The 26,953-nt window shown below is 44.4% G+C and overlaps 1 protein-coding gene across 1 annotated transcript in view; it reads left to right on the forward strand.

Annotated features, from left to right (window-relative positions):
- Nucleotides 1-26,953, forward strand: part of LOC144690601 (alkaline phosphatase-like) — a 120,126-nt gene that overhangs the window by 33,284 nt on the left and 59,889 nt on the right. The window contains exons 2-3 of the mRNA XM_078558237.1: nucleotides 15,142-15,274; nucleotides 25,869-25,988. Of these exons, the coding sequence (XP_078414363.1) occupies nucleotides 15,214-15,274; nucleotides 25,869-25,988 (181 nt within the window). The 5' untranslated portion in view covers nucleotides 15,142-15,213. The remainder of the gene's footprint in view (nucleotides 1-15,141; nucleotides 15,275-25,868; nucleotides 25,989-26,953) is intronic.

A 26,953-nucleotide genomic window follows, 5' to 3' on the forward strand; every position in this document is an offset into this window, starting at 1 on the left:
AAGAGCAAGAAATTTCTCAAATTAAACATTGCAAAAACACAATCCATCTAATTTCACTCTCGACAGAAAGTCTGAACCATTATCCTTGATCCACCTTCCTTCCCGGTTGAGCCAGTCTCTTTAATCCGAGTCTGTCTTTGTGTAGTCTTGGTGCCATATTTTATACTGAACTAAACTTCAAACCTCTCATGCTATCCATCATAAAGACCCCTATAAGACCCCCCTCCTCTGGTCTAAAAGTTCTTGTCTCTACTCTTGATATCAATGACACACAACAACTTGGGATACCGTTTCACTAAATGTGAAATACCTTTTTTAAATCTCTAAGCAATAGCACATACTCAGAATGACACTGGTTTCTTAGGAATCCCATGAGCTAGGGTCTGTTTCGGGTGGTCAGTCCTTCAACAGATCTCCCAGTGTGACTTCGGAATGGCTGACCAGGCCATTCAACTGACTGCAGTAACAATGTCCTTGAGGGCTGTGTCTTTATATGCCTTCCTGAACCTGACCTTGGCGTACAAGGCAATACCTTAAATCGGACTGTCCAATTGGATTATTAATCCCACCTTGGCCAGCCAGGACCACCCCAACGTGATCATATCCTGCCCTCAGCAGGGGGTGGTGGGACGTCTCCAGGTGCTTGTCAACAATGGGTGTGATCACAGTATCTTGGGGCAGGAAGAAGTTCATTCACACATTCCCGAGTGGCCATTGTCTAGTTCAGTTTCTGTAGACGATGTGTCAGTGGTAAACCCTGCCCTGACTTGTGTGTGTGTGTGTGTGTGTGTGTGTGTCAGTGGTAAACCCTGCCCTGACTTGTGTGTGTGTGTGTGTGTGTGTGTCAGTGGTAAACCCTGCCCTGACTTGTGTGTGTGTGTGTGTGGCCATTATTTTTAAAAGTTCAATATGAGCTTCGGCGATGTCTTTGGTCAAAACTCTTTTCCGTAGCACCACCTTCTCACTACCATGAGACAAATTCTGCCCACAGGACTCCACCACAACCAGCTTACATTCATTCATATGAAAGAAATAAAAACACAGTAACATAGTTAGAAGTGATTAATATAATACAATTTGAATGATGCATTGGCTTACATCCCTTACCTTCCCACCCTGTAGCATTACCTGTTTCCTACTTGAACTCTCCTCTGCTGCCACTGAAACCATTGCCCATACTTTTTTACATCAGACTCAACCACTTCAACTGTTCTGGCCACTCCTCTTTCCCTGTCCGATTTTCACTAGCTTCCAAAGCTCCATCCTTTCTCCACCTTTTCCAAAAAAATCCACAACCCCCATCCTTATGTACCTTCCCACATAAGGGCAGTTAGTGGATAACTTAATTCAGCCACATGCTTTCTAATGTTTCTGAGTGATGCTGAAGTCTGATGTAAATGCTTCTTCCATTCATGTGTTGCTGGATCTATTCTGTGTGACTTTTAACTAGCACTTGGCGAAACCTAGAATCCAATTAAAAAATCTCTGTCCAGCCTCGAATCATGTGAAGGAGCTTTTCCATTATTTCCAGTTGAATTTCTGATCAGCAATTCTGCTAAGATGTAATGGTGAGCATTTGGGTGACGGGAACATAGGAACGGGAATAGGCCCATTCAGCCTGTTCCCCCATTCAAAGAGATCATAGCTGGTCATCTACCTCAATGCCACTTTCCCACACAATCTCCATTTCCCTTAGTATCATTAGTATCCAGAAATTAGTCGATTTCTGTTTTGAACATACTCAGTGATTAAGCTTCCACACCCCTCTGGGACAGAGAATTCCAAAAATTTACCACGCCGAGGGAAGAAATTCCTCTGTCTTAAATGGCCTGCCCCTTAATTCGGCTCTATTGAGTATAGCTATTTGAGGAATACCGGGCGAGTTGGAATTAACAGCAGAAAATAACAAATTCTAATGATATGTAAATGTATTTGAGTGTTTATTTTCCATTGAGGTGTTGAAGCACTAGGACTGCGTGACAAGCTGAGAATTACAGAATTTTTACAGCACAGGATGAAGCCATTTGGCCCATTTGTGTCTGTGCTGGCTCTTTACAAGAGCAATTTAACCAGTACCACTCCCCCTGCTTTCTCCCCGCAGCCCTGACATTCTTACTTTTCAGTTAACAATCCAATTCCCTCTTAAATGTCTCGATTGAACCTATGTCTCCACCACACTGAGGACAGTGCATTCCTGATCCTAGCCACTCGCGGAACGAGAAAGGCTTTCCTCATGTCACAAAAACAGATTTACCTGGAAAAACTCAGCAAGTCTGGCAGCATCGGCGGAGAAGAAATCAGTTAACGTTTCGAGCCTTCATGGCCCTTCGGCAGAACTGAAGCATAGTTAGAAGAAGGGAGAAATATAAACTGGTTTAAGGTGGGGGGGAGGTGGAGAGAGACGTTGAGGGTGTGGTGATTGTGGAGATGAGCAGATAATCAAAAGATGTCACAGACAAAAGGGCCAAAGAGGTGTTGAAGGTGGTGATATTTGTCTAAGAAAGGTGCTAATTAAGAATGGAAGACAGGATATTCAAAGTACAGCTCTAGTGGGGGTGGGGTGGAAAGAATAACAAGGTTTTAGTTTTAGATTTAAAAATAATGGAAATAGGTGGGGAAAGAAGAATCTATATAAATTATTGAAAAAAAAGGCGGGGGGGGGGAATGGGGGGAGAAACGGGGTGGTGATGGGGGGCGGGGGAGTTTAAGATCTAAAGTTGTTGAATTCAATATTCAGCCCGGAAGGCTGTAAAGTGCCTAGTCGGAAGATGAGGTTCTGTTCCTCCAGTTTGCGTTGGGCTTCACTGGAACAATGCAGCAAGCCAAGGACAGACATGTGGGCAAGAGAACAGGGTGGAGTGTTAAAATGGCAAGCGACAGGGAGGTTTGGGTCTTTCTTGCGGACAGACCGCAGGTGTTCCGCAAAACGGTTGCCCAGTTTGTGTTTGGTCTCTCCAATGTAGAGGAGACCGCATTGGGAGCAACGAATGCAGTAGACTAAGTTAGAGGAAATGCAAGTGAAATGCTGCTTCACTTGAAAGGAGTGTTTGGGCCCTTGGACGGTGAGGAGAGAGGAAGTGAAGGGGCAGGTGTTCCATCTTCTGCGTGGGCATGGGGAGGTGCCATAAGTGGGGGTTGAGGAGTAGGGGGTGATGGAGGAGTGGACCAGGGTGTCCCGGAGGGAACGATCCCTACGGAATGCCGTCAGGTGGGGTGAAGGGAAGATGTGTTTGGTGGTGGCATCATGCTGGAGTTGGCGGAAATGGCGGAGGATGATCCTTTGAATGCGGAGGCTGGTGGGGTGATAAGTGAGGACAAGGGGGACCCTATCATGTTTCTGGGAAGGAGGAGAAGGCGTGAGGGAGGATGCGCGGGATATGGGCCGGACACGGTTGAGGGCCCTGTCAACGACCGTGGATGGAAAACCTCGGTTAAGGAAGAAGGAGGACTTGTCAGAGGAGCTGTTTTTGAAGGTAGCATCATCAGAACAGCTACCTCGACCACAGCTACCTCGACTACAGCTCCTCACACCCCGCTTCTTGTAAAGACTCCATTCCATTCTCTCAGTTCCTTCGCCTCCGTCGCATCTGTTCTGATGACGCTACCTTCAAAAACAGCTCCTCTGACATGTCCTCCTTCTTCCTTAACCGAGGTTTTCCATCCACGGTCGTTGACAGGGCCCTCAACCGTGTCCGGCCCATATCCCGCGCATCCTCCCTCACGCCTTCTCCTCCTTCCCAGAAACATGATAGGGTCCCCCTTGTCCTCACTTATCACCCCACCAGCCTCCGCATTCAAAGGATCATCCTCCGCCATTTCCGCCAACTCCAGCATGATGCCACCACCAAATACATCTTCCCTTCACCCCCCCTGACGGCATTCCGTAGGGATCGTTCCCTCCGGGACACCCTGGTCCGCTCCTCCATCACCCCCTACTCCTCAACCCCCACTTATGGCACCTCCCCATGCCCACGCAGAAGATGCAACACCTGCCCCTTCACTTCCTCTCTGCTCACCGTCCAAGGGCCCAAACACTCCTTTCAAGTGAAACAGCATTTCACTTGCATTTCCCCTAACTTAGTCTACTGCATTCGTTGCTCCCAATGCGGTCTCCTCTACATTGGAGAGACCAAACGCAAACTGGGCGACCGTTTTGCGGAACACCTACGGTCTGTCCGCAAGAAAGACCCAAACCTCCCTGTCGCTTGCCATTTTAACACTCCACCCTGTTCTCTTGCCCACATGTCTGTCCTTGGCTTGCTGCATTGTTCCAGTGAAGCCCAACGCAAACTGGAGGAACAGCACCTCATCTTCCGACTAGGCACTTTACAGCCTTCCGGGCTGAATATTGAATTCAACAACTTTAGATCTTAAACTCCGCCTCCCCCCATCCCCACCCTGTTTCTTCCCCCCCCTCCGCCCCCCCCCGCCTTTTTTTTCAATAATTTATATAGATTCTTCTTTCCCCACCTATTTCCATTATTTTTAAATCTAAAACTAAAACCTTGTTATTCTTTCCACCCCACCCCCACTAGAGCTGTACTTTGAATATCCTGTCTTCCATTCTTAATTAGCACCTTTCTTAGACAAATATCACCACCTTCAACACCTCTTTGGCCCTTTTGTCTGTGACATCTTTTGATTATCTGCTCATTTCCACAATCACCACACCCTCAATGTCTCTCTCCACCTCCCCCCTACCTTAAACCAGTTTATATTTCTCCCTTCTTCTAACTATGCTTCAGTTCTGCCGAAGGGCCATGAAGGCTCGAAACGTTAACTGATTTCTTCTCCGCCGATGCTGCCGGACCTGCTGAATTTTTCCAGGTAATTCTGTTTTTGTTTTGGATTTCCAGCATCCGCAGTAGCTTTTAGCTTTTTGTTTTTATCTTTGTGTTTAATTGACTGCCACCTCTCTTCAAGAAATGCCCTCTTTGAAGAAGTACGGTTCTGTCCTCCGACAGGATTTCCGACTGTCTCTTCTGCCCTGCTCACCTTCATTGCTTTCCATTTCTCTCCTGGTGTTTGACAAGGTGTTTACTAAAACCCGCTTTCACAGCCATATCTCCTTTCTCAGTGACTGTCTCCGTCTCTGACTCACCCCACGTGGATTTCAACTGAAATTCCATCCCTCTTGCTTCGAACCCACCCAGGATTACAGGTATCTCCGGGACATAAAACGTTTCTCGGACAGCTGTTCCCGTCGCATTCTGAGATCCGCACTCAGTGCCATGCGCCGCCATATGAACACACTCGACCTCTCCCTCCAGCAGCACCGCCGCACCCTTTTTCAAAGCTGCGCGTGCCCCCAGTTTCATTTTATTCTTCGCCTCATCCGTCGCCTCAACAAGAAACTTTTTCTCTTTCTCTCAAGTGCTAAGGAACGCAAGCTCCAACAACTCATCGACTCCAACACCCATCTGGGACCCTCCACCCCTGCCTGTCCCTCCGTCCTCACCCCATCTTCCAATCCCAGCCCCAGCCGCGTATTCACTATACCCCCTGACCTTCCCCTCTCCGATGCTGAATGTTCAGTGCTCAGCAAAGGACTTAGTTTCATACCCTTACGCCCTCATCTCAATGAATTTCGGGCTCGGCATGATGCTGAACTCTTCTTCCGCCGTCTTCGTCTGCGTGCTCACTTCTTTGGGCAGGAGTCCTCTCCCTGTTCAACGGATCCTTTTACCCACCTCCAATATTCTCCCTCCACTTAGACCCCTCCCTCTGGATTCTTACCTTCTCTTGATCTTTTCATTGAGAACTGTCGGCGTGACATTAGCCGTCTCAATTTCTCTGCTCCTCTCACTCATTCTAATCTGTCTCTCTCTGAACTCACTGCACTCCGTTCTCTCAGGTCCAACCCCAACATTGTCATCAAACCCGCTGACAAGGGTGGTACTGTTGTTGTCTGGCGCATTGACCTCTACCTCGCGGAGGCTGAGCGTCAACTCGCAGACATTTCCTCCTACCTCTCCCTGGACCATGACCCCACCACAGAACATCAAGCCATTGTTTCCAGGACTGTCACTGACCTCATCTCCTCTGGAGATCTTCCTCCCACAGCTTCCAACTTGTTAGTCGCCCAACCGCGGACGGCCCGCTTCTACCTCCTACCCAAAATCCACAAACAGAGCTGTCCTGGCAGACCCATCGTGTCAGCCTGTTCCTGCCCCACGGAACTCATTTCTCATTATCTTGACTCCCTTCTCTCTCCCCTTGTCCAGTCCCTTCCCACCTATATCCGTGATTCCTCTGACACCTTACGTCACATCAAGTATTTCCAGTTCCCTGGCCCCAACCGCTTCCTCTTCACCATGGATGTCCAATCCCTCTACACCTCCATCCCCCACCAGGATGGTCTGAGAGCCCTTAGCTTCTTCCTTGAACAGAGGCCCCAACAATCCCCATCCACCACTACTCTCCTCCGTCTGGCTGAACTTGTTCTCACACTGAACAATTTCTCCTTTAACTCCTCTCACTTCCTCCAAATAAAAGGTGTGGCTATGGGTACCCGCATGGGCCCCAGCTATGCCTGTCTCTTTATGGGGTATGTGGAACATTCCTTGTTCCAGTCCTACTCCGGCCCCCTCCCACAACTCTTTCTCCGGTACATCGATGATTACTTCGGTGCTGCTTCATGCTCTCGTCGGGACCTGGAAAAATTTATTAATTTTGCTTCCAATCTCCACCCCTCCATCATCTTCACATGGTCCATCTCTGACACTTCTCTTCCCTTCCTTGACCTCTCTGTCTCAATTTCTGATGATAGACTGTCCACCAATATCCATTACAAGCCTACCGACTCCCACAGCTACCTCGACTACAGCTCCTCACACCCCGCTTCTTGTAAAGACTCCATCCCATTCTCTCAGTTCCTTTGCCTCCGTCGCATCTGTTCTGATGACGCTACCTTCAAAAACAGCTCCTCTGACAAGTCCTCCTTCTTCCTTAACCGAGGTTTTCCATCCACGGTCGTTGACAGGGCCCTCAACCGTGTCCGGCCCATATCCCGCGCATCCTCCCTCACGCCTTCTCCTCCTTCCCAGAAACATGATAGGGTCCCCCTTGTCCTCACTTATCACCCCACCAGCCTCCGCATTCAAAGGATCATCCTCCGCCATTTCCGCCAACTCCAGCATGATGCCACCACCAAACACACCTTCCCTTCACCCCCCCTGACGGCATTCTGTAGGGATCGTTCCCTCCGGGACACCCTGGTCCACTCCTCCATCACCCCCTACTCCTCAACCCCCACTTATGGCACCTCTCCATGCCCACGCAGAAGATGCAACACCTGCCCCTTCACTTCCTCTCTCCTCACCGTCCAAGGGACCAAACACTCCTTTCAAGTGAAGCAACATTTCACTTGCATTTCCCCTAACTTAGTCTACTGCATTCGTTGCTCCCAATGCGGTCTCCTCTACATTGGAGAGACCAAACGCAAACTGGGCGACCGTTTTGCGGAACACCTGCGATCTGTCCGTAAGAAAGACCCAAACCTCCCTGTCGCTTGCCATTTTAACACTCCACCCTGTTCTCTTGCCCACATGTCTGTCCTTGGCTTGCTGCATTGTTCCAGTGAAGCCCAACGCAAACTGGAGGAACAGCACCTCATCTTCCGACTAGGCACTTTACAGCCTTCCGGGCTGAATATTGAATTCAACAACTTTAGATCTTAAACTCCCCCTCCCCCCATCCCCACCCCGTTTCTTCCCCCCCCCCCCACCGCCTTTTTTTTCAATAATTTATATAGATTCTTCTTTCCCCACCTATTTCCATTATTTTTAAATCTAAAACTAAAACCTTGTTATTCTTTCCACCCCACCCCCACTAGAGCTGTACTTTGAATATCCTGTCTTCCATTCTTAATTAGCACCTTTCTTAGACAAATATCACCACCTTCAACACCTCTTTGACCCTTTTGTCTGTGACATCTTTTGATTACTGCTCTTCTCCACAATCACCACACCCTCAACTTCTCTCTCCAGCCCCCCCCCACCTTAAACCAGTTTATATTTCTCCCTTCTTCTAACTATGCTTCAGTTCTGCCAAAGGGCCATGAAGGCTCGAAACGTTAACTGATTTCTTCTCCGCCGATGCTGCCAGACCTGCTGAGTTTTTCCAGGTAATTCTGTTTTTGTTTTGGATTTCCAGCATCCGCAGTAGCTTTTAGCTTTTTGTTTTTTCCTCATGTCACCATTGCTTCCTTTGTTAATCATTTTCAATTATTCTCTTTGTATTTCAGAAAACCTCTTTTTCTCAATCCTTCCACCAATGGGAGCAGTTTCTCCCTATCTACTCTGCCCTGACCCCTCGTGATTTTGAATACCTCTATCAAGTCTCCTCTCAACCTCCTCTTCTCCAAGGAAGACAGTCCCAACTTCTCAAATCTATCTACTTAACTGAAGTTCCTCATCCCTGAAACCATTCTCATGAATCTTTTCTGCACTCTCTCCAATGCCTTCACATCTTTTCTTAAGTGCGGCACCCAGAACTGGAGGCAGTACTCCAGTTGAGACTGAACCATTGTTCTACATAAGTTTAACATCACTTCCTTGCTTTTATACCCTATGCCCCCATTAATAAAGCCTAGGATGTTGTATGCTTTGTTACAGAATCCCCTCTTTCAGAGCTTCCTCTTTCCACTGTGAGACTGCTATTATTCAGTGTTAGTCCTTTATACGTCATTAGTTGTCTGCTATGTCCAGAATGAAGTAAAGCCCATCATTTACCTACATAACAATGGGTTCTGTTTAAAGTATCACATTCCTTTATTAGGCTATCCCACATTCCTCATCTCAAAAACTTGTCTGCTATGTCCAGAATGAAGTAAAGCCCATCATTTACCTACATAACAATGGGTTCTGTTTAAAGTATCACATTCCTTTATTAGGCTATCCCACATTCCTCATCTCAAAAACTTGTCTGCTATGTCCAGAATGAAGTAAAGCCCATCATTTACCTACATAACAATGGGTTCTGTTTAAAGTATCACATTCCTTTATTAGGCTAGCCCACATTCCTCATCTCAAAAACTTGTCCTGTGAACTGGTGATAATGGGTTAAGTCCGAGTCAGAAGGTCATGGCTCCTCAAGGCCCACTCCAGAGGTTTGAGGATATAATATAAACTGAGACTTTGGCGCGATACTGAAGGGGCACTGACTGTGAGGCATTAAACCCGTTTGTTCTGCTGGGTAGATGCAAAAGATACCGAGGGACTGTTTAGGAAGGGTAGGGGAGTTCTCCCTACCATGGGACTGTTTAGGGAGGGTAGGGGAGTTCTCCATACCATGGGACTGTTTAGGGAGGGTAGGGGAGTTCTCCCTTGTTTCCTCGGTAACATTTATCTCTCAACCAACACCGGTTTAAAAAATATAAATGATTAATGGAATCATGGAATGATAATGGCACAGAAGTAGGCCATTTGGCCCGTCATGTCTGTGTTGGCACTCTAAGTCTCACTCTGCTGTCGTTTCTCTGTAACCCTGAATTTTTCTCTCTTCTGATAATTATCCAATCCCCTTTTGAATGTCACAATTGAATCTGCCTCCACCACACTTTCAAGCAGTACATTCCGGATCCTAACCACTCGCTGCATCAGGATATTTTTCCTCATGTTCCTGCTGCTTCTTTTGTTAAGTGTTTTAAACCTGTGCCCTCTGGTTCCTGATCCTTCCACCAATGGGAACAGTTTCTCCTTATCTACTCTGTCCAGACCCTTCATGCTTTTGAATACCTCTATCAAATCTCCTCTCAACCTTTTCTTCTCAAAGCAGGACAGTCCCAACTTCTCCAATCTATCCACTTAACTGAAGTTCCTCACCCCTGGAATGATTCTCATGAATCATTTCTGCATCCTCTCCAATGTTTTCATACCTTTCCTAAATTCTGGTACCAGGAATAGGACGAAACAGCCTATTAGAGGCTGAACCAGTATTTTATAAAGGTTCACTACAACTTCCTTGTGTTTGTACTCTATGGCCTCGATTTTTGTGGAGTTGGGTTGACTCTGGAACCATTCAAAATGGTGGGCGGGATCCAATTCCAGGCCTCCCACCTCCATTCTTAGTGTTGACAATTTTCAGGAATCCCTTCGGGAACTGCATTAGCAGAACCAGATGGCTAGACATCTGGTTTTTAACCTGGGCTCGACCTGAATGCTTGGCTGAGCTCCAAGATGCTCAAATGCATTAGCTCAGCATGGGCCTGTTTGGACAAAGTGTTTGATTGACACCTTTAAGAATAATACACTATTCTTTCTGTGACCTCTTTCATCAAAGTTTGTATATTTATTTGGACAAGATTTAGAGGTATGAAGTGGGTTAAGCCTCTGTAACTGATACTCTAATGGACCTGTCTGAATGACACTTTTATAGGGTTGCAGAAACAGTAGTTTTTTTCAAAGCAGACTTCTGAATGGGTGTTTTCTCCTCAGCATTTCCACACTTGCCATTGTTATTATATGGCTCATTGGTTTTGTACAGAGTGCATATGCAGTGAGTGGACATGAAAAGCCATAGAGGGAATGGTGCCATGGAGTACATGGAAAGGGATCAAGTGTGGTTGGAGGTGAGAGCACGTGATGGGTGAGGGTTAGAGGGCCCAACAGCTTCTGAAACAACTGGGAAGTCCTAGAGAACTGAGATGGGCCTTCTTACCAGCCTGCCTGGGCACTTGCCCGCCCAATGACTGCCTACGATCTGCTTCTGGGTTGGGCAGGTCCCAACCTCTCCTGCCCCTACCTCCCTGGAGTGAAGATTGCATATAATAGGGCCTTTTAAATGAGGTGGGTCTGCTGAGTCGGGCAAATTCCCTGATGTGAGCTACCCACCTCAGTAGTGAAAATCTGACCCTGTGATTCTATTTACAAAATCTGGATACTTTATTAACCATTTTCTCAACCTGTCCTGCTACCTTCAACAATTTGTGCACATAGGTCTCTCTGTTTCTGCACCTGACTTAGGATGTTACCTTTTATTTTATCTTGCCTCTCCTCCTTCTTCCTGTTAAAATATATCACTTCATACTTACCTGCATTAAATTTCATCTGCCATGTGTTGGCCCATTCCACCATATACATCCTCCTGAAGTCTATCACTATCCTCCTCACAGGTCACAATACTCCCAAGTTTAGTGTCATCTGCAAATTGTGAAATTGTACCCTGCACTCCTAGCCTAGGTCATTAATATTGATCAAGAGAGCAGAGGTCCTAATTTTTACCCCTGGGAAACTCCACTGTATATCTTCTTCCAGTCTGAAAAAACAAGTGTTCACCATTAATTTCTGTTCCTGTTACTCAGCCAACTTTGTATCCATGGTGCTACTATCCCTTTTATTTCTTAGATTTCAACTTTGCTGACAAGTCTGTTATGTAGCACTTTCTCAGATGCCTTTTGGAAGTCCACGCACACTACATCAACTGTATTACCCTCATCGACCTTCTCTGTTACCCCATCGAAAAACTCAATCCAATTAGTTAAATGTGATTTTTTTCCCTTAACAAATCCATGCTGGATTTCCTTAATTAATTCACATTTGGCCAAGTAACTGTTAATTTTGTCCTGGATCATTGTTTCTAGAAGTTTCCCCAATGCTGAGGTTTAACTTGTGATTGCTGGGTTTATCCTTACCCCTTTTCTAAACAAGGGTGTGACATTTGAAATTCTCCATCCCCTATATCTAAGGAGGATTGGAAAATTATGGCTGTACATCTGAAAATTCCCCCTGGCTTCCTCAACATCTTGAATGCATCTGGCTCAGCCTTGTGGCTTATCAACTTTAAATAGAGTCAACCTTTCTAATACCTCTTTATCAATTATCAGCCCATCCGGTATCTCAACTACATCCTCTTTCACTAAAACTTTGGCAGCATCTTCTTCCTGGGTAAAGACAGATGCAAAATACTCATTTAGTATCTCAGCCATGTTCTCTGCCTCCATGTGCAAATCCTCTTTTCAGTCCCAAATTGGCCCCACTCCTTTGTACTATTTATATACTTTTATAGGATTTTGGATTCCTTTTTATATTGACTGCCAGGCCCTTCTTATGCTCTCTCTTTGCTCCTCTTATTTCTTTATTGACAACTTTTTATATTCAGTCTGGTTCTCCTTGTATTATCAACCCAACATCTATCATACACAAGATTTTTCTGCTCCATTTTACTCTCTACCTCTTTCGTCACCCAGAGAGCTCTGGATATGTTTGTCCTACCCTTCCGCCTCATGAGAATATATCTCAACTGTACCAAAACTGTTTGTTTTTAAAAGCAGCCCATTGTTCCATTACAGTTCTGCCTGTCGATCTTTAATTCCAATTTACCTGGGCTACACCCATTCTCACTCAATTGAAATTGGCCCTCCACTAATTAATTATTCATGCATTGGCTGCTCCTTGTGCTTATCTGTAGTTAACTTCAACTTTATACTATGATCATTGTCCCCTAAATGTCCCTGTACTGATACCAGGAACAACACTTTGGTCTATCTCATACCCTAGAACCAAGTCCAGCAATGCCTCCTTCTTCACTGGACTGGAATCATTCTGATGTAGAGAATTTTCCTGAATACACTGCAGGAATTCTTCTCCCTCTCTGCCTACACTGTTACTATCCCACTCTATATTCGAATAACTAAAGTTCCCCAATATAACTTTTATCGTTTTTGCACCTCTTTGTAATTTCCTTCCTTAAGTTACATTTTTAACCAGTTTGAACCTGCCCCCTTATCCATGTTTTAAATTCACAGTTTAGTTTAAAGGTGTATTCTGGTTTAAACATTTCCATTGTATTTACTTTCTTCTAAACCTCTAAGAGCACTCTTCAGATTCCTCCACTGCAGTTAATGGAACTATTTTTTATTATTTATTCATTCATGGGATGTGGGTGTCACTGGCTAGGCCAGCATTTATTGCCCATCCCTAATTGCCCTTGAGAAGGTGGTGGTGAGCTGCCTTCTTGAACCGCTGTAGTCCGTGTGGTGTAGGTACACCCACAGTGCTGTTAGGGAGGGAGTTTCATGATTTTGATCCAGCGACAGTAAAGGAACGGCGATATGTTTCCAAATCAGGATGGTGTGTGGTTTGGAGGGGAACATGCAGGCAGCAGTGTTCCCATGCATCTGCTGCCCTTGTCCGTCTAGATGATAATGGATGTGGGTTTGGAAGGTGTTGTTGAAGGAGCCTTGGTGAGTTCCTGCAGTGCATCTTGTAGATGGTACACACTGCTGCTACTATCCATCGGTGGTGGAGGGTGTGAATGTTTCTGGATGTGGTGCCAATCAAGTGGGCTACTTTGTCCTGGATGGTGTCAAGCTTCTTGAGTGTTGTGGGAGCTGCACTCACCCAGGCAAGTGGAGAGTATTCCATCACACTCCTGACTTGTGCCTCGTAGATGTTGGACCGGCTTTGGGGAGTCAGGAGGTGAGTTATTCACCACAGGATTCCTAGCCTCTGACCTGCTCTTGTAGCCACAAAGTGGCTGTGTATACTAGATGGCTTTTCTGGCTGCCAATTTTGCACCACCACCTGAGATAAATTTTTATTCCACAATCTCTCTTTCCATTTGGCAGTCAGCCTCTGACTGTTCTACAATGCTTCTAGCATGAAAATACTTTCTTTGTGTTACAGACAGGGGGGGTGAGGCAAACTGAACTCCTTTATTTTCTAGCAGTCTGTTCATTTACAGAGGTGATTTAAATTTTATAATAGGCTGTGGTGTGTTTCTCCAAACACTCTGTGAAGTCAATTTTAAAGTGACTCACTGCAAACTGTTTTTCGAGTTAAATCAGAAGTATTGTTTATTCATACATTCAACCGTAAGGGATGGTTGTCGCAACTACATACCCACACATAAGCACAAAAGGGGATAGGAAAGAAAAAGGTTTTACAACTAGGAATAACTTAGAACAAAAGAAAACAAAGGTAGGAATATTAATTCACGCGAATGTCAGAGTCCAGAATGTCAGAATGTCAGAATCCAGTGAGGGTTCTTTCACATAGGAGTTAAAGTTCAGGTGGGTTCAGCTAGCTAAAAGCTAGCTTCAAAGTTGGTGAAGACACATTAAGATGAGGTTGGTATACAGAGAGTTGGTCCGCTCTACAGCCAATGGCAGGGATCTTCCAAAGGACCAGGCTTTGAGGAGGTTTAGACTTGAGGCAGGCTTTGTTGTCAGCCTGGAGTCCTACTTTGGTGTCGACAGGCTGGATGTTGATAGCCGATTGGCCTGGGAGTCCAGGAATGTAACATTAAAACTTTCCAAAGGCCAAAGGAGCTTAGGTCATGTGGTGTTGCCCAATGATGAATCAGTTTCAGGTTAAAAATCAGTTTCTATGGTTGGGATTTTCTGACCCTGCTGTGGCAGGACCCGTTGCGTGGGATGTGGTGGGCCAGCCAAAGTCCATTGACTTTCGGCAGGACCAGAAGATCCCGGCGGTAGGCAGGGCTGGAAAATCCAAGCCTATGTCTCTGGTCAAAATCCATTGTTCACCTTAGGAGATGGTGGCTATTAGCGTCTTCGCAGGTATAACGAGTTTCAATGGCTTTCTCTTTTTTTTAAGTCCAGTCTGGGGAGACAGGCTGACTGCTGCTCCCTTGTTTCATTGATTATAATTCGTCCACCCAATGATAGATGTGAGATTCCACGAGGATGAGAGTTGAGCTTTATCCTGTAAATACTGTTGGAAGTTTCCAGGACTTTGGTCAATTTTTCAAGTCATGTGACCTGTAGCAGGCATGTTTCTTGCCCAGCAAAGTCCATTTTTAAATAAGCAGAAAATAAGGCTTGATTTACAGTTTATGATCTCTTTCATATCTGCTGGACATGACACCTGTTTATCCGTGATCAGAACCTGGCACAGATCTCGAGGAGGGCCCTGTACAGTTTGATTGAAATTTCTTGATGTCTGCACTAAATTTCACCAGCCTTGCTTGTTCATATTTTGCTCACCCTGTTATTTGTAAACTTTGTAAATTTGGCATCGTCAGAAAATTTGACTCATTTTCTATCGAGTCATTGATGCAAATTTGAAAGAGTATTTGTTGCAACATGCAAGGGAAAGGAAAATATTTTCATGGTTTGTTAATTCATTTTGTTAACCTACATCTCTTGAGTGACACTGTTGCTTTTTGCCTCCTTTTTTTTAGAGAAGCCTCGAGGAGTTTGACCCCATCTAACCAGGAGTTTGACCACTGAAAGCAGAACTCCAGGAAAGTACCATGAAGATTTCACTGCTGCTGCTCATTGCCAATCTAAATCTCCTCTGGGGACTCATCCCAGGTAAAATCTTTTTGTAAAAAACTGGCTTCACTGAACCTTTTGACCACAGAATTTCTTTCAGCCTTGGTGTCAAAATAAAATCAGAATTTTCGCATTGGATGTAGCATAAGTACACTGAAATATTTTTGAGCTGTACTTGTGAACTGTAATTTGTTGAACTCACTATCTCTGTAATCTCCTCTGGTCCTATAGCCCTCAGAAATCTCTGCACTCATCTTACTCTGGGCCTCTTGAACATCCCTGATTATAATTGCTCCACCATTGGCGGCTATACCGTCACTTGCCAAAACCCTAGACTCTGGAATTCCTTTTCTAGTCCTCTGGGCATCCCTCACACTCTCTCTTCCTTTCAGATGCTCATTAAGAACATAGGAACATAGGACTTAGGAGCAGGAGGAGGCCATTCAGCCCTTCAAGCCTGCTCTGCCATTCAATATGATCAAGGCTGATCTAGTTGTGTCTCAACACCACTTTCCCGTCTGCCCCCCATAACGCTTGATGCCCTTGTCTATCAAAAACCTGTCTAACTCAGCCTTGAATAAATTCAATGACCCAGCTTCCATTGCTTTCTGGGGAAGAGAATTCCACATACTAATGACCTTCTGAGAGAAAAAAATGTCTCCTCATCTCTGTCTTAAACAGTAGGCTTTAAACTGTGTCCACTGGGTCTAGCCTTTCCCACAAGTGGAAATATCCTCCTGGTATCTACCCTGTCAAATCTCCTCAGGGTCTTTTATGTTTCAATAAGATCGCCTCTTTGAAAACAAAATGAAAACCTCTTTGATCAAGCTTTTGGCCATCTGTCCTAATATCTCATTTCGTGGCTTATAAAATTTTGTTTGATAATGTTTCTATGAAGTGCCTTGAGACGTTTCATTAATTTGACAGTGCTATCTCAGTAGAAGTAGTTGTTGTGTCTCTGTGACCCGGGGTAAGTCAGAGGCAATCTATTCCCAGCCCTCTGCCTCTATGTCGCACCCGCCAGCCATTCAACACACTAAGACTGAGCTCTAGTTCCTGACTTGTTCCTATTTCCATGCCCCATTTCCTTTGGGGCCAAGTCCCCTTCTGTGTTGAAGTAACCCAGTTGCCCACAAGTACTGGCACTGATTTCAGTACTGTGTGGGCAATGAATATGGGTATTACATTCAGTGCAAACCCTGCTTTCACGTGTGGACACAACAAATAGGAGCAGGAGTAGTCCATATGGCCTATCAAGCCTGTTCATGGCTGATCCTGGGCTTCATTTTCCTGCCTGCTCCCCATATCCCTTAATTCTCTGGGAGACCAAAAATCTGCCTATCCCAGCCTTGAATGTATTCACCGATGGAGCATTCTCAACCTCCTGGAAAAGATAATTCCAAAGATTCACAACCCTTTGAGTGAAGAATTTCTCCTCATCTCAGTCCTAAATGATTGGCCCCTTATCCTGAGACTGTTCCTCCGTGTTTTAGACTCCCCAAGCAATGGAAACAATCTCGCAGTGTCCACCCTAACAAGCCCCTTCAGAATTTTGTAGTTTTCAATGAGATCACCTCTCATTCTTCTAAACTCCAGCAAATATAAGCCCAATTTACTCAGCCTCTCATCATAGGACAGCCCCTCATCCCAGGGACCAATTAGTGAACCTTCACTGTACTGCCTCCATTGCAAGTCTATCAGGGGAAGTGGTGGCATAGTGGTATTGTCATTGGACTGGTATTCCAGAAACTCAAGGTGATGCTCTGGGTTGAATCCCACCACGGCAGATGGTGAAATTTGAATTCAATAAAAATCTGGAATTAAAAGTCTGATGACCTTGAAACCATTTTCGATTGTTGTAAAAGCCCATTTGCTTCACTAAAGTTCTTTAGGGACCTAGATGTGACTCCAGACTCACAGCAATGTAAAAAAAATGCCCTCTGAACAAGGGCAATTAGGGATAGGAAATAAATGCCGGCCTAGCCAGCGATGCCCACATCCCATGAATGAAAAAAAATCCTTTCTTAAACGTGGTGTATTCCAGATGTGGTCTCACCAAAACCCTGAACAACTCTAGCAAGACTTCTTTACTCTTGCACTCCAGCCCCTTGCATTAAAGGCCAACCTTTTTGCCTTCTGCACCTGCATGCTAACTTTCTGTGTTCCTTGTACAAGCACACCCAAATCTCTTTGAACCTCAACATTTACACACTTAGGCAGGGATTTTCCGGCGTTGTCGTGGTGGGACGCCCCGCGGGAGAGCCGGTGGCACAGCCAAAAGTCCATTGACTTTCAGCGGGACTGGACAATCCTGGCGGCAGGCGGGGCTGTAAAATCTCACCCTTACCGTGGATCATGATTGTGTTTTCACAAATTAACTATTTTCAGTAGCATGTTGGTCTGTCATTGAAGGAGAATCGTGTTGTGGTGTCAGACCATAGATTGACGGCCTTTGGGACTTTGAACCAAGTTGCTGGAACTTTTCAACACTTTTACAAGGGAACAGAACAACTGTTTGCTAGCTCTGATCTTAGTCCTATGGTTCCAATTGCTATTTTTCTGATGTTTATTGCTCAATCAACCCAACTGGAATTATTTTCTTGCTAACGTCATGGGAACAGGAAAGCACCATTCAATCCCGTTGAGCCTGTCCCACCATTTGATTAGATCACAGTTAATCTGTACACTAATTCCATCTACCCGTCCTTGTTTTGAAACCTTTGATGCCCTTACCTAACAAAAATCACCCACTATATGCAGCAACAACTTAATGTTTATGTAACGTCTTAAACTTAATAAAAGGTCCCAAGGGACTGCACAGGAGCATTAATGGACAAGGAGCCACATGGGAGATGTTAGGTCATGAGCAAAAGCTCGGTCAAAGAGGTAGGTTTAAGGAGTGTCTTAAAAGGAGGAAAGTGAGGTAGAGAGGTGAAGAGTTTTAGGGAGGGAATTCCAGAGCTTTGGGCCTTGGCAACTGAAGGTATGATCACCAATTGTGGAGTGGTTAAAATCAGGGATGGTCAAGAGGTCATAATTGAATGAACGCAGATATCCCGGGGGATGGTGGGCTGGATGAGAAATAGGAAGGGGCCAGGTTAGATTCTTGGGGTAACGGTGCAGGAACTGGAAGATAAATCATTGGCAGTGATGCTCTGGCTACGGTTAGATAAGAATGGGACCAGGTGAGAGCAATCCCAACCAGCTGGATGACGGTGAAAAGATGTTGGAGGAGGGTGGTGTGGTCAACTGTTTCAAAAGCTGCAGACAGATCGAGAAGCTCAAGGAGGGAAAGTCTACCTTTGTCACAGTCACATAGAGGCTTCATTTGTAACTTTGTTAAGAGTTGTTTCAGTTACTCTGGTAGTGGCAGAAACACGGTTGGAGGAATTCAAACGTGCAGTGCTGGGAAAGCTAGGAATGGATTTTGGAGGTGACAACACATTCAAGGACTTTGGTGAGGAAAGGAAGGTTGGAAGTGGGATGGAAGTTTGCAAGGACGATGGAATCGTGGCCTGTTTTTTTTTTAGGCGAGGGGTGATGACAGCAGATTTAAAGGAGAAAAGGACAACACCTGAAGCGAAAGAACCATTTGCAATATTGGCTAACATGGGATCCAGGGGAGGAAGTGAGGAATAGGGTTGAGAGAGAAAACGGTGGGGGTCGTGGACAAAATGAGCTTGGAGAGAGCATGAGAGGAGATAGGAAAAAATTAGAGAAAGTTGGAGCTCAAGGTGAGGGCAGGGGGAAACCTTAGAGGAGGTCTGGCTCAGTGGAAGGAATGGATGCATAGAGGCAGTTTGGAGTGTCTCGATCTTTGTGGCAAAGAAATCCATGAGCTCTTTGCATTTGTTGTTGGAGGTAGTTATTGGAGGTTAAAGACAACTAAAGTTTTCTGTATGTATCTTAAAGCCATCGGCTTATGCCCAAAATCCTAAATTCTAGTTGCTCTGTTACTGCCAGTAGATGATCTACTTAGATCAAGCCAGTACTTCTGGCTGCCTAAGTTTTTAATACTGTCTTCACTATTCTTCCACATGACAGGTGGGCTTGTCAGGGTTCACAGATCATTAACCATGTGGTTTGTGGGACATAACTATTTTGGCCTGATGTTTCGGTAAATGAATGTGTTAACACTTATCCTAACCTGCCAGCGATAAAGAACTGCTTCTCCTTTTGAAGCTTGAGGCTGTACACACAGTAGTTGGTGATTTAATAGCTCTTGGCCATTGGTGTATATTTGTGTGAATTGACATTTCCCATTCATTTTAATACAGGGACAGAGATTGGATACTGGTCAATATTACATTGCACTTTTGTTTGATGTAGCAGAATGAAAGAGTGAGAGTGAACATAAATGTGGACACACACTTTAACTGGCAGCATCTCCAGATATTAATGTGGGGATTAGTTTCTGGGTAAACTATTACAATTCTTCATTGTGGATACTCTTGCAGGAAATGGTCACCTGACAATCACAATCCTTCACAAGATGATTTTCTTCGACAACACCTTCAAGATGGTTCCCCCAGTCTCCTGAAGACTAATCACTCGACTTGATCTTGTGTGTTCTTTCAGATTTTTAAAAGCAAACTCCATATATGTTCCAAGAGTTTGAGAATATTGATAGTATTTGTTGGTATTATCTGCTTCTTCTTTTGCTAAAATGGTCCCCCCCTTGTGCATTTATAAATCATTCCATGAGCTCTCCTATCCCTTTGGAAGATGAAGTATTCACTGAACTTTGCCTTGATTTTATTTTGAAAACTCCCTGCTGAAGTCTGTCAAACTCACAGGGCCAGGAAACTTTTAACATTTATCCATCTTAAATATTCTTAAGTCTCCTGCAAAACAGTTTCTCTTGCTGAAACCTTGATGCCGTTTGAAAGCAGTCTTGCCATAGAGGTGTATTTAATCTGTCATTTCCATCATGAGCTGGTCAGGAAGCCTGATTGACTGTTGAAAATTGGCATACTGTGCGCCCAATCCATCCTTAAACAACCAGCCTCCCCTCATCCCAGTGTCACTGGTAAATACTTCCGCCTGATTTCTGAGCACAGTCTGGATTATTTCATTATGTTTTGAAGGATGGTGTGCTGCGTTAGCCCCATCTGCGTCAATGTAGTTTTAAAAAGAAAAATATCATTTCTGGCTATTTTTCCTTTCACGATTCCCAGGTTCCCCTCCCCCTGGCCCATTCTATGGAAAAATCTCATTCACTAATTTTCTTTCAAAACAAGATTACTCCTGGCCATACTTTACTTGCCATTTTATTGCGGGAATATCTCAAACTTGAAGCGAGTGTTGGAGAGGAGCTACCAACTTAAAATTGCAAAGGGATTTGTATTCATTTGAATGCGTCAATGATCATGGAGCATTCTACTGACTGACTGAGTTCTCCTGGTTAGCTTTTGATTTCAAGTGAAGCTGGAATATATAAAATAAAATTACTGTGTAAACCTTAAGCAGGAAGCTACATAGATATTTTCTGTCTCCATTATTTGAGTTAACAGGCCAGATTTTCAATGCAGTGTCAGGAACTCGACACTCGGATGAATTCTGGGTCCCCATTCTGTGCCCAAGCTGTGTTGTGCTTGCAGTGCGATTTTCAAATGCAAATGGCCTAATTGGCCAGGGGGTGAGCTTGGCTGCAATTAGAGGCATGAGCTGCCTCCTGACATCAGCGGCAAATGCAGGCAGCAGCCATCTTGAGGGTTGCCACTGCCTTGCTGAAGGCCAAGAGATCGAACGCTTGGAAAAACAGCCATGGATGACAAGGTAATGCCAGTTGGTCCCACAGATTCCCCTCAGAACCATCTCCAAAGAAATTTGTTTGGGCCTCATGGTCAACCTGACAGCTGTGCGTTGACGTGCCCAAGACTGTTTGGGGCCGCCGGGAAAAAGATAAAAAATTTAATTGTGTTCCGGACAGGCCCTTTAACAAGCTGCTTAACTGGTTTAAGGGGCTGTTAATTGGAGGTGATACTTTCCCTACTCTCTCCCTTCCACTGGCACATTGAAAATATGGAACTGTCCCGGAAGAGTTGGGATGCTGACACGGTTGCCAGGATTTTTATCTATTCAGCCCAGAATGGATTTGGGATTTTGGCTACATTACGTTTCTAATATGGGATCAGTTTCCAAATCCGAAGTGTTAATTGTAAAGGATCCAGGGCTGGAGTTGTAGGGACAATGAGGACACAGCTATGTCAATAAACTCCCTCCAAAGTTAATGAATCATTTATTGAGACTGTTGTCCTTAATGATCTGGGACAATAGATGAGTTGTTCCCACATTGTGGCTGTCTCCAATAGGCGTTCAGATATTAATGTGTTGGTCCGGAACTAAATTCAAGCATTCACAGCTTGAGGCAGTTCAATCGGCTCCAAATTAGGAAGTGGTGATTGGTTGAACGTTCAGCCGTACTAGCCAATCGCCAGCCAGAGAGAAAGTCAGAGGTCAAGCTAGGATACAAAGGACAGAAGATCACAGCCTATAGTCCAACTCTTGAATATCTACAGGGAGACAGTTGAAGCCCAAGGTTTCCTTAAAATATGGACCAGCAGATCCAGTAGCAAAGATAATTTGGACAACTAACAGGATCACTATGGCTTATTTTGTTTTTTTAAACGAATAGGTCCAGAAGGGAAAAACAGTTTGGATTAGTGCTCTAATTTCCCAGTTTTTACTGGTGTTCCATTTTAAGGTATACTAGACCAGTTCGAACCAGTATTCTTATTTCCCACTGTTTACTGATTTTTTTTCCTTCTGGGGGTGTTTACTGCATTAGGTAGAAGTGAGGTGAGACTTACTAGAGAGGTTATTTTATGTATTTATTGTAAAATCAACCTGGTTGATGAGTTTAACATTCAGTTTTGTCCCACTTAAGTGTGATTCAGTATACCCTTTCCAAGATTGAAGAATCACTTGGGGAAGCATGGTGGTCCAGTTCATATAACATGGTTAATTTCCTTGCCACAGTCCCCTGCATTATGAATAGATTACATGGGTTTACATAAGAAATACAGTACACAAGCAGGACATACAGCCCAGTCAGTCCATGCCAGTTCCATTTGAGCCTTCTTCCATCTTGCCTCACCCAAATCTACCATTGCAACCTGATATTCCCTTCTCCCTCATATGCTTGTCTAGCTTCCCCTTAAATGTATCTAAATTATTCGCTTCAACCACTCCCTGTGGTAACGAGTTCCACATTCTTACCACTCCTTGGGTGAAGAAGTTTCTTCTGAGTTCCCTATTGGGTTTCTTGGTGACTATCTTACATTGATGGCCTCTAGTTACGCTCTTCCCACAAGAGGAAACATTCTCTCTGTATCCACTCTATCAAAACCTTTCATCATTTTAAAGACTTCTATTAGGTTATCCCTCAGCCGCCTTTTTTCAAGAGGAAAGAGGCCAATCCGTTCCTGATCTGTATACCCACCTATTTCTAGTATCATCCTTGTGAATTCCCTCTGCACCCTCTCTAGTGGCCCCACATTCTTTTTATAACATGGCGACCAGAACTGCACAAATGTTGCAGATATTGGCAGATCAAGGTAATCTCCTGATCGTAAGGGACATGGGACCATTTGGAGATAGACCATTGATGCTAAACCCAAAGTAATTTCTAGAGTAGGTCAGGTCTATGTAGCAATGAATCTATCATGTAGATGCTTAAACCTGTGTTTTTGTCATTCTGGAATTGATTATTGTTGGCACTTGAACATTTTTTTTCCCAGATTAATTATTTTGCTTTCTGTGGTTTGCTAAAGCTTCTTAGCCCTTTCATAGGATGGATTTATTGAACATTATTCCTTTTCTTTCCTAGTGAAACCGATCTATCATGTTAACATCCTGTAGAATTGCATCTGACTCTGATGATGTACCTGATGGTTAAGCCAATGGCATTGACATGATCTTCCTCTTTGATCTTAACCGGAATGTGAAGATATTTGTTCAGTGTAATTTCTAATCATCTGTCTGTTCCCCACATGTGTTCATCATGTTGTGTCATGTGTTACCGTGTTTTACCTGTCTTGTTACATTTGTGTATTGTTTTTGCCATTGCCTCTGCAGCGACCTAGCCTCCTCGCCCCCCCCACCTGAGTTGTGGTCTGGAGGGTGGGGAACTTTAGCCCCATCAAAGGATCATGACTACCTTCCATCCCTCTGCCCCTGGCATCAGTTTTGTGTGTCAGGGGCAATAGAGACACAATGTCAATGGTGAGCTTAATGAGGAGTTTCCCCTTAGCTCTCTTGTAGTGAGAATAAAAGAGAGAGAGTCAATTCCTCATTATTGCAGGACCCTCTATTCAGGTGCAACTCACTGACTTTATGCAACTTGGCCCATTAAGGAGAGCGATAGGAAGGCACAAGATTACATTCCAGGGCCTGATTTTAACTTTTACATCAGTGAATGAAATTTAAGTGAGTTAAGATCAGGCTCAAAACCCTCTTGGGTGGAGTTGATCCCAGCTTCTGGCATCATTACTTATATTTACAACCTGCAGAGTGGATTGCAGAACATTTTCTAAGAGATTGACCCTGGTCATTGGTTTGAACAGACAAAAGGCAGAACAGAGGGGTGGCAATAAGTCTGAGTCAAGGCAGGCCATGTTCAATCTCACCACTAGCTGTTAACCCACCAGATCAGGTCGTCTCCCGGATATTGATTACATCAATTCATTCAGAGATGGGATGAAAACTGGTTGGGTTCTGTAATGAATGGTGGAAACAGAGGCAATCAATGATTCCAAAAGGGAATTGAGTGGGCAAGTGAACAAAATAAACTTATAGGGTTAGAGCAAGGAAATGGGACTGACTACAGAGAGCCAGCAAGGACTCAATGGGTTGAATGATCTATGCCATAGATGACTCTGGGTGCAAGGCCCCCTCTTCCCGGCTATTGCCTAGAAAGCAAAGTCCCAAATGACTTTATATCTTCATATGGGCTCAAGGATTGTAATAGCTCAGTAGAATCCTTCCCCCACCACCCCTATTAATTAAGACTTGACTTTATTTCAATGTCAAGTAGCCTTGAAGCCCTTCTTCATGGTCACTAACCCTATTACCACTTCTCAGTATAAGCATACTTTATTAATCTTTGTGGTGCTAGTGTTTTCTGTACCCCGTAGTTGGAAAATGATTCCTTTCAATCAAACTTCATGTTCCCATCTCTTCGACTTCAATAGGCTATGCTCCACCTGCTGGACTCAAGAAAAAACGAAACTATCATCAGATCCGCAACCCACCTCCAGGTTAGGCCAAGCTCGGAGGTCCATCTTATCTCATTTTATGTTCCATTTGTTTGTGTCATTTCTCTTAATTTTATGGGAGTGGGACTGTGTGTGCTCTGCTCTGACTGTTTCCTTAAACATGCATGGAGTTCTAGATCTCTGCTGAACCAATACAGCTGTCTCAAGGGATTTTCACCTTTGGGGAAAATTCTCTTATATTCTTTTCCTGTGCATGGTCAGAATTAGTTGTGCATCAAAGCAAATTAACTGCTTCCTCTACTTGGAATAATGGATAATTTCTTGCTAAACTGAAGCACTTGCTCTACTTCAAAAATGTATGACAGTGTGCACTAATTCCACCACAAACAGGAACTGTCCTGTGGATCCTTCATCATCCTGCTGGGAGTGGAATCAAAGAACTGATACCGCAAGCGTAACAAATTAAGCAAAGGTTTTCTATTTGCTAAGGTGTGCATGTCTGTTCCTCTCTCTATTCTTTGAACAGCTGAAGGGTTGTATCTACAGTGCATGGGTAATCCAATCCCAGAGCCAAATGGAGTTTATTTGTAAGTATGATCACTTTTCTGATGAAATGTCCCTAGTCTTTTGGTCAAGAAGTTTCCTCCTTCTATGCTGAAAGAAAATGGTGGCAAGGGCGTTTCTGTATTCCTTTGCTCCTCCTGCAACTGCATTCCTCTTCCTACTCACGCATTTCTTTGTTTGCAGTGAAAGTATTGGTAAGTACGTTTGGGATTAATTCACAGCCTATGTTGATGGTCAACAGGAAGACCAATTTCTCCAGGACAAGATGGATGGTATCTGTTTTGACAGCAAAGACAACAGTTTCACCCTTGTAAAAACTCCTATCTCCTACACCAACCCACACTGGTGTGTCCAGTGTTACCCCAACACTGACCTGAAGGAACACCAAGTTGTGTTGCTGATGAGGATCTGTGTCCTTTGAAACTTCCACCTTCATTTCATCTGGGGTTCTGAGCAGCTGGCACTGAGAGGAATCCCATTGTACAGTTGTGCAGTCCCATAGGTAGTCTCATATACCAATGAAATAAGTGACAATCTGGAATACAATGGTGCATTAGGTTCCCTCTAGGATGCCAGTAAAATGAAGAAAAATAAAGGTGGGGAGGTTCTGATTCTTTCCAAATATGACTGAGAATAAAACCTACCTAGAAATTGCACCAATATAAGGATTGATCCGTAAAGGAACTTGAGAAACCTTTATCAGAATTGATGCATCTTTAGCAAGAGTCCGCGAGACTGAAACGTCTTATGTTCAGTCTTGAGATTTTGGTTAAATCTATTATGGTGAATTGACCAGCTCCCAAAGCTGCAAATGTTGTTTGGATCTGATCACTTTGTTTTCTATATTGTAGAGCATGAAATGAACCCAACATACTGGAGGAACCAGGCCCAAGAAACACTTAAACGAGCACTCAACCTGCAAAACCTCAACACTGGGGTTGCGAAAAATGTTATTCTTTTCCTAGGCGATGGTACGTGTTTGGATATTGGGAGCATGGCTGAGTTTTGTTGCATTATCTGACCACCAGCATGGACCAGTTGGGCTGAATGACCAGTTGTTGTGATGTAGATTTTATGCATTGTAATTCTCTTCACTTTTTTCCTCACAGTAAAATCCATGTTTAGCTTCCTAGCTTGAGAACGTGAGAATACAGTGGGCTGTGCTGCCCACTGTGGGGACACTGAAATGCTTATTATCATGTGATTGGGCTGTCTGCTTAGACGCATATCCTTGTGAGAAAAAGCTCAAGTGAAAAGCTCTTCCCATGACTTTGCCTTATCTTCACATTGCAACTTCTCCATGAGCCATTTAGAATCATAGAATGATTATAGCATTGAAGTAGGCCTCTTGGGGACAGGCAATGGTGTAGTGGTATTGTCACTGGACTAGTAATCCAGAGACCCAGGGTAATGATCTGGGGACCTGGGTTCAAATTTCATTATGGCAGATGGTTGAGTTTGAATTCAATCTGGAATTAAAAGTCTAATGAAGACTATGAAATGATTAATCTGGTCCACTAATGCCATGTAGGGAAGGAAATATACTGTCCTTACCTGGTCTGGCACACTTGTGACTCCAGACCCACATGAATGTGGTTGACTCTTAAATTCCCTCTTGTATCAAAACACTGGAAGTTGATAAAGAATGAAAACTGGATGGACCACCTGGCATTGACTTAGGAACTCCCTCCCCAACAGCTACACCGCATGGACTGCAGTGGTTCAAGAAGGCAGCTCACCACCACTGTCTCAAGGGCAGTTGGGGATGGGCAATAAATGCTGTCCTAGCCAGCAACACCCACATCCCATGAATGAATAAAAAAAAAACTGGTCCTTCGAGTCCGTAACAGCTCTCAAAAAGAGCAATTTAGCTAGACCCACTCCCCTGCCCTTTCCCTGTAGCCCTACAATTTTATTCTCTTGAGCTGTTTCTCCA

Source organism: Cetorhinus maximus, chromosome 15 (genome assembly GCF_964194155.1).
Source record: "Cetorhinus maximus chromosome 15, sCetMax3.hap1.1, whole genome shotgun sequence".
NCBI lineage: Eukaryota > Metazoa > Chordata > Chondrichthyes > Lamniformes > Cetorhinidae > Cetorhinus > Cetorhinus maximus.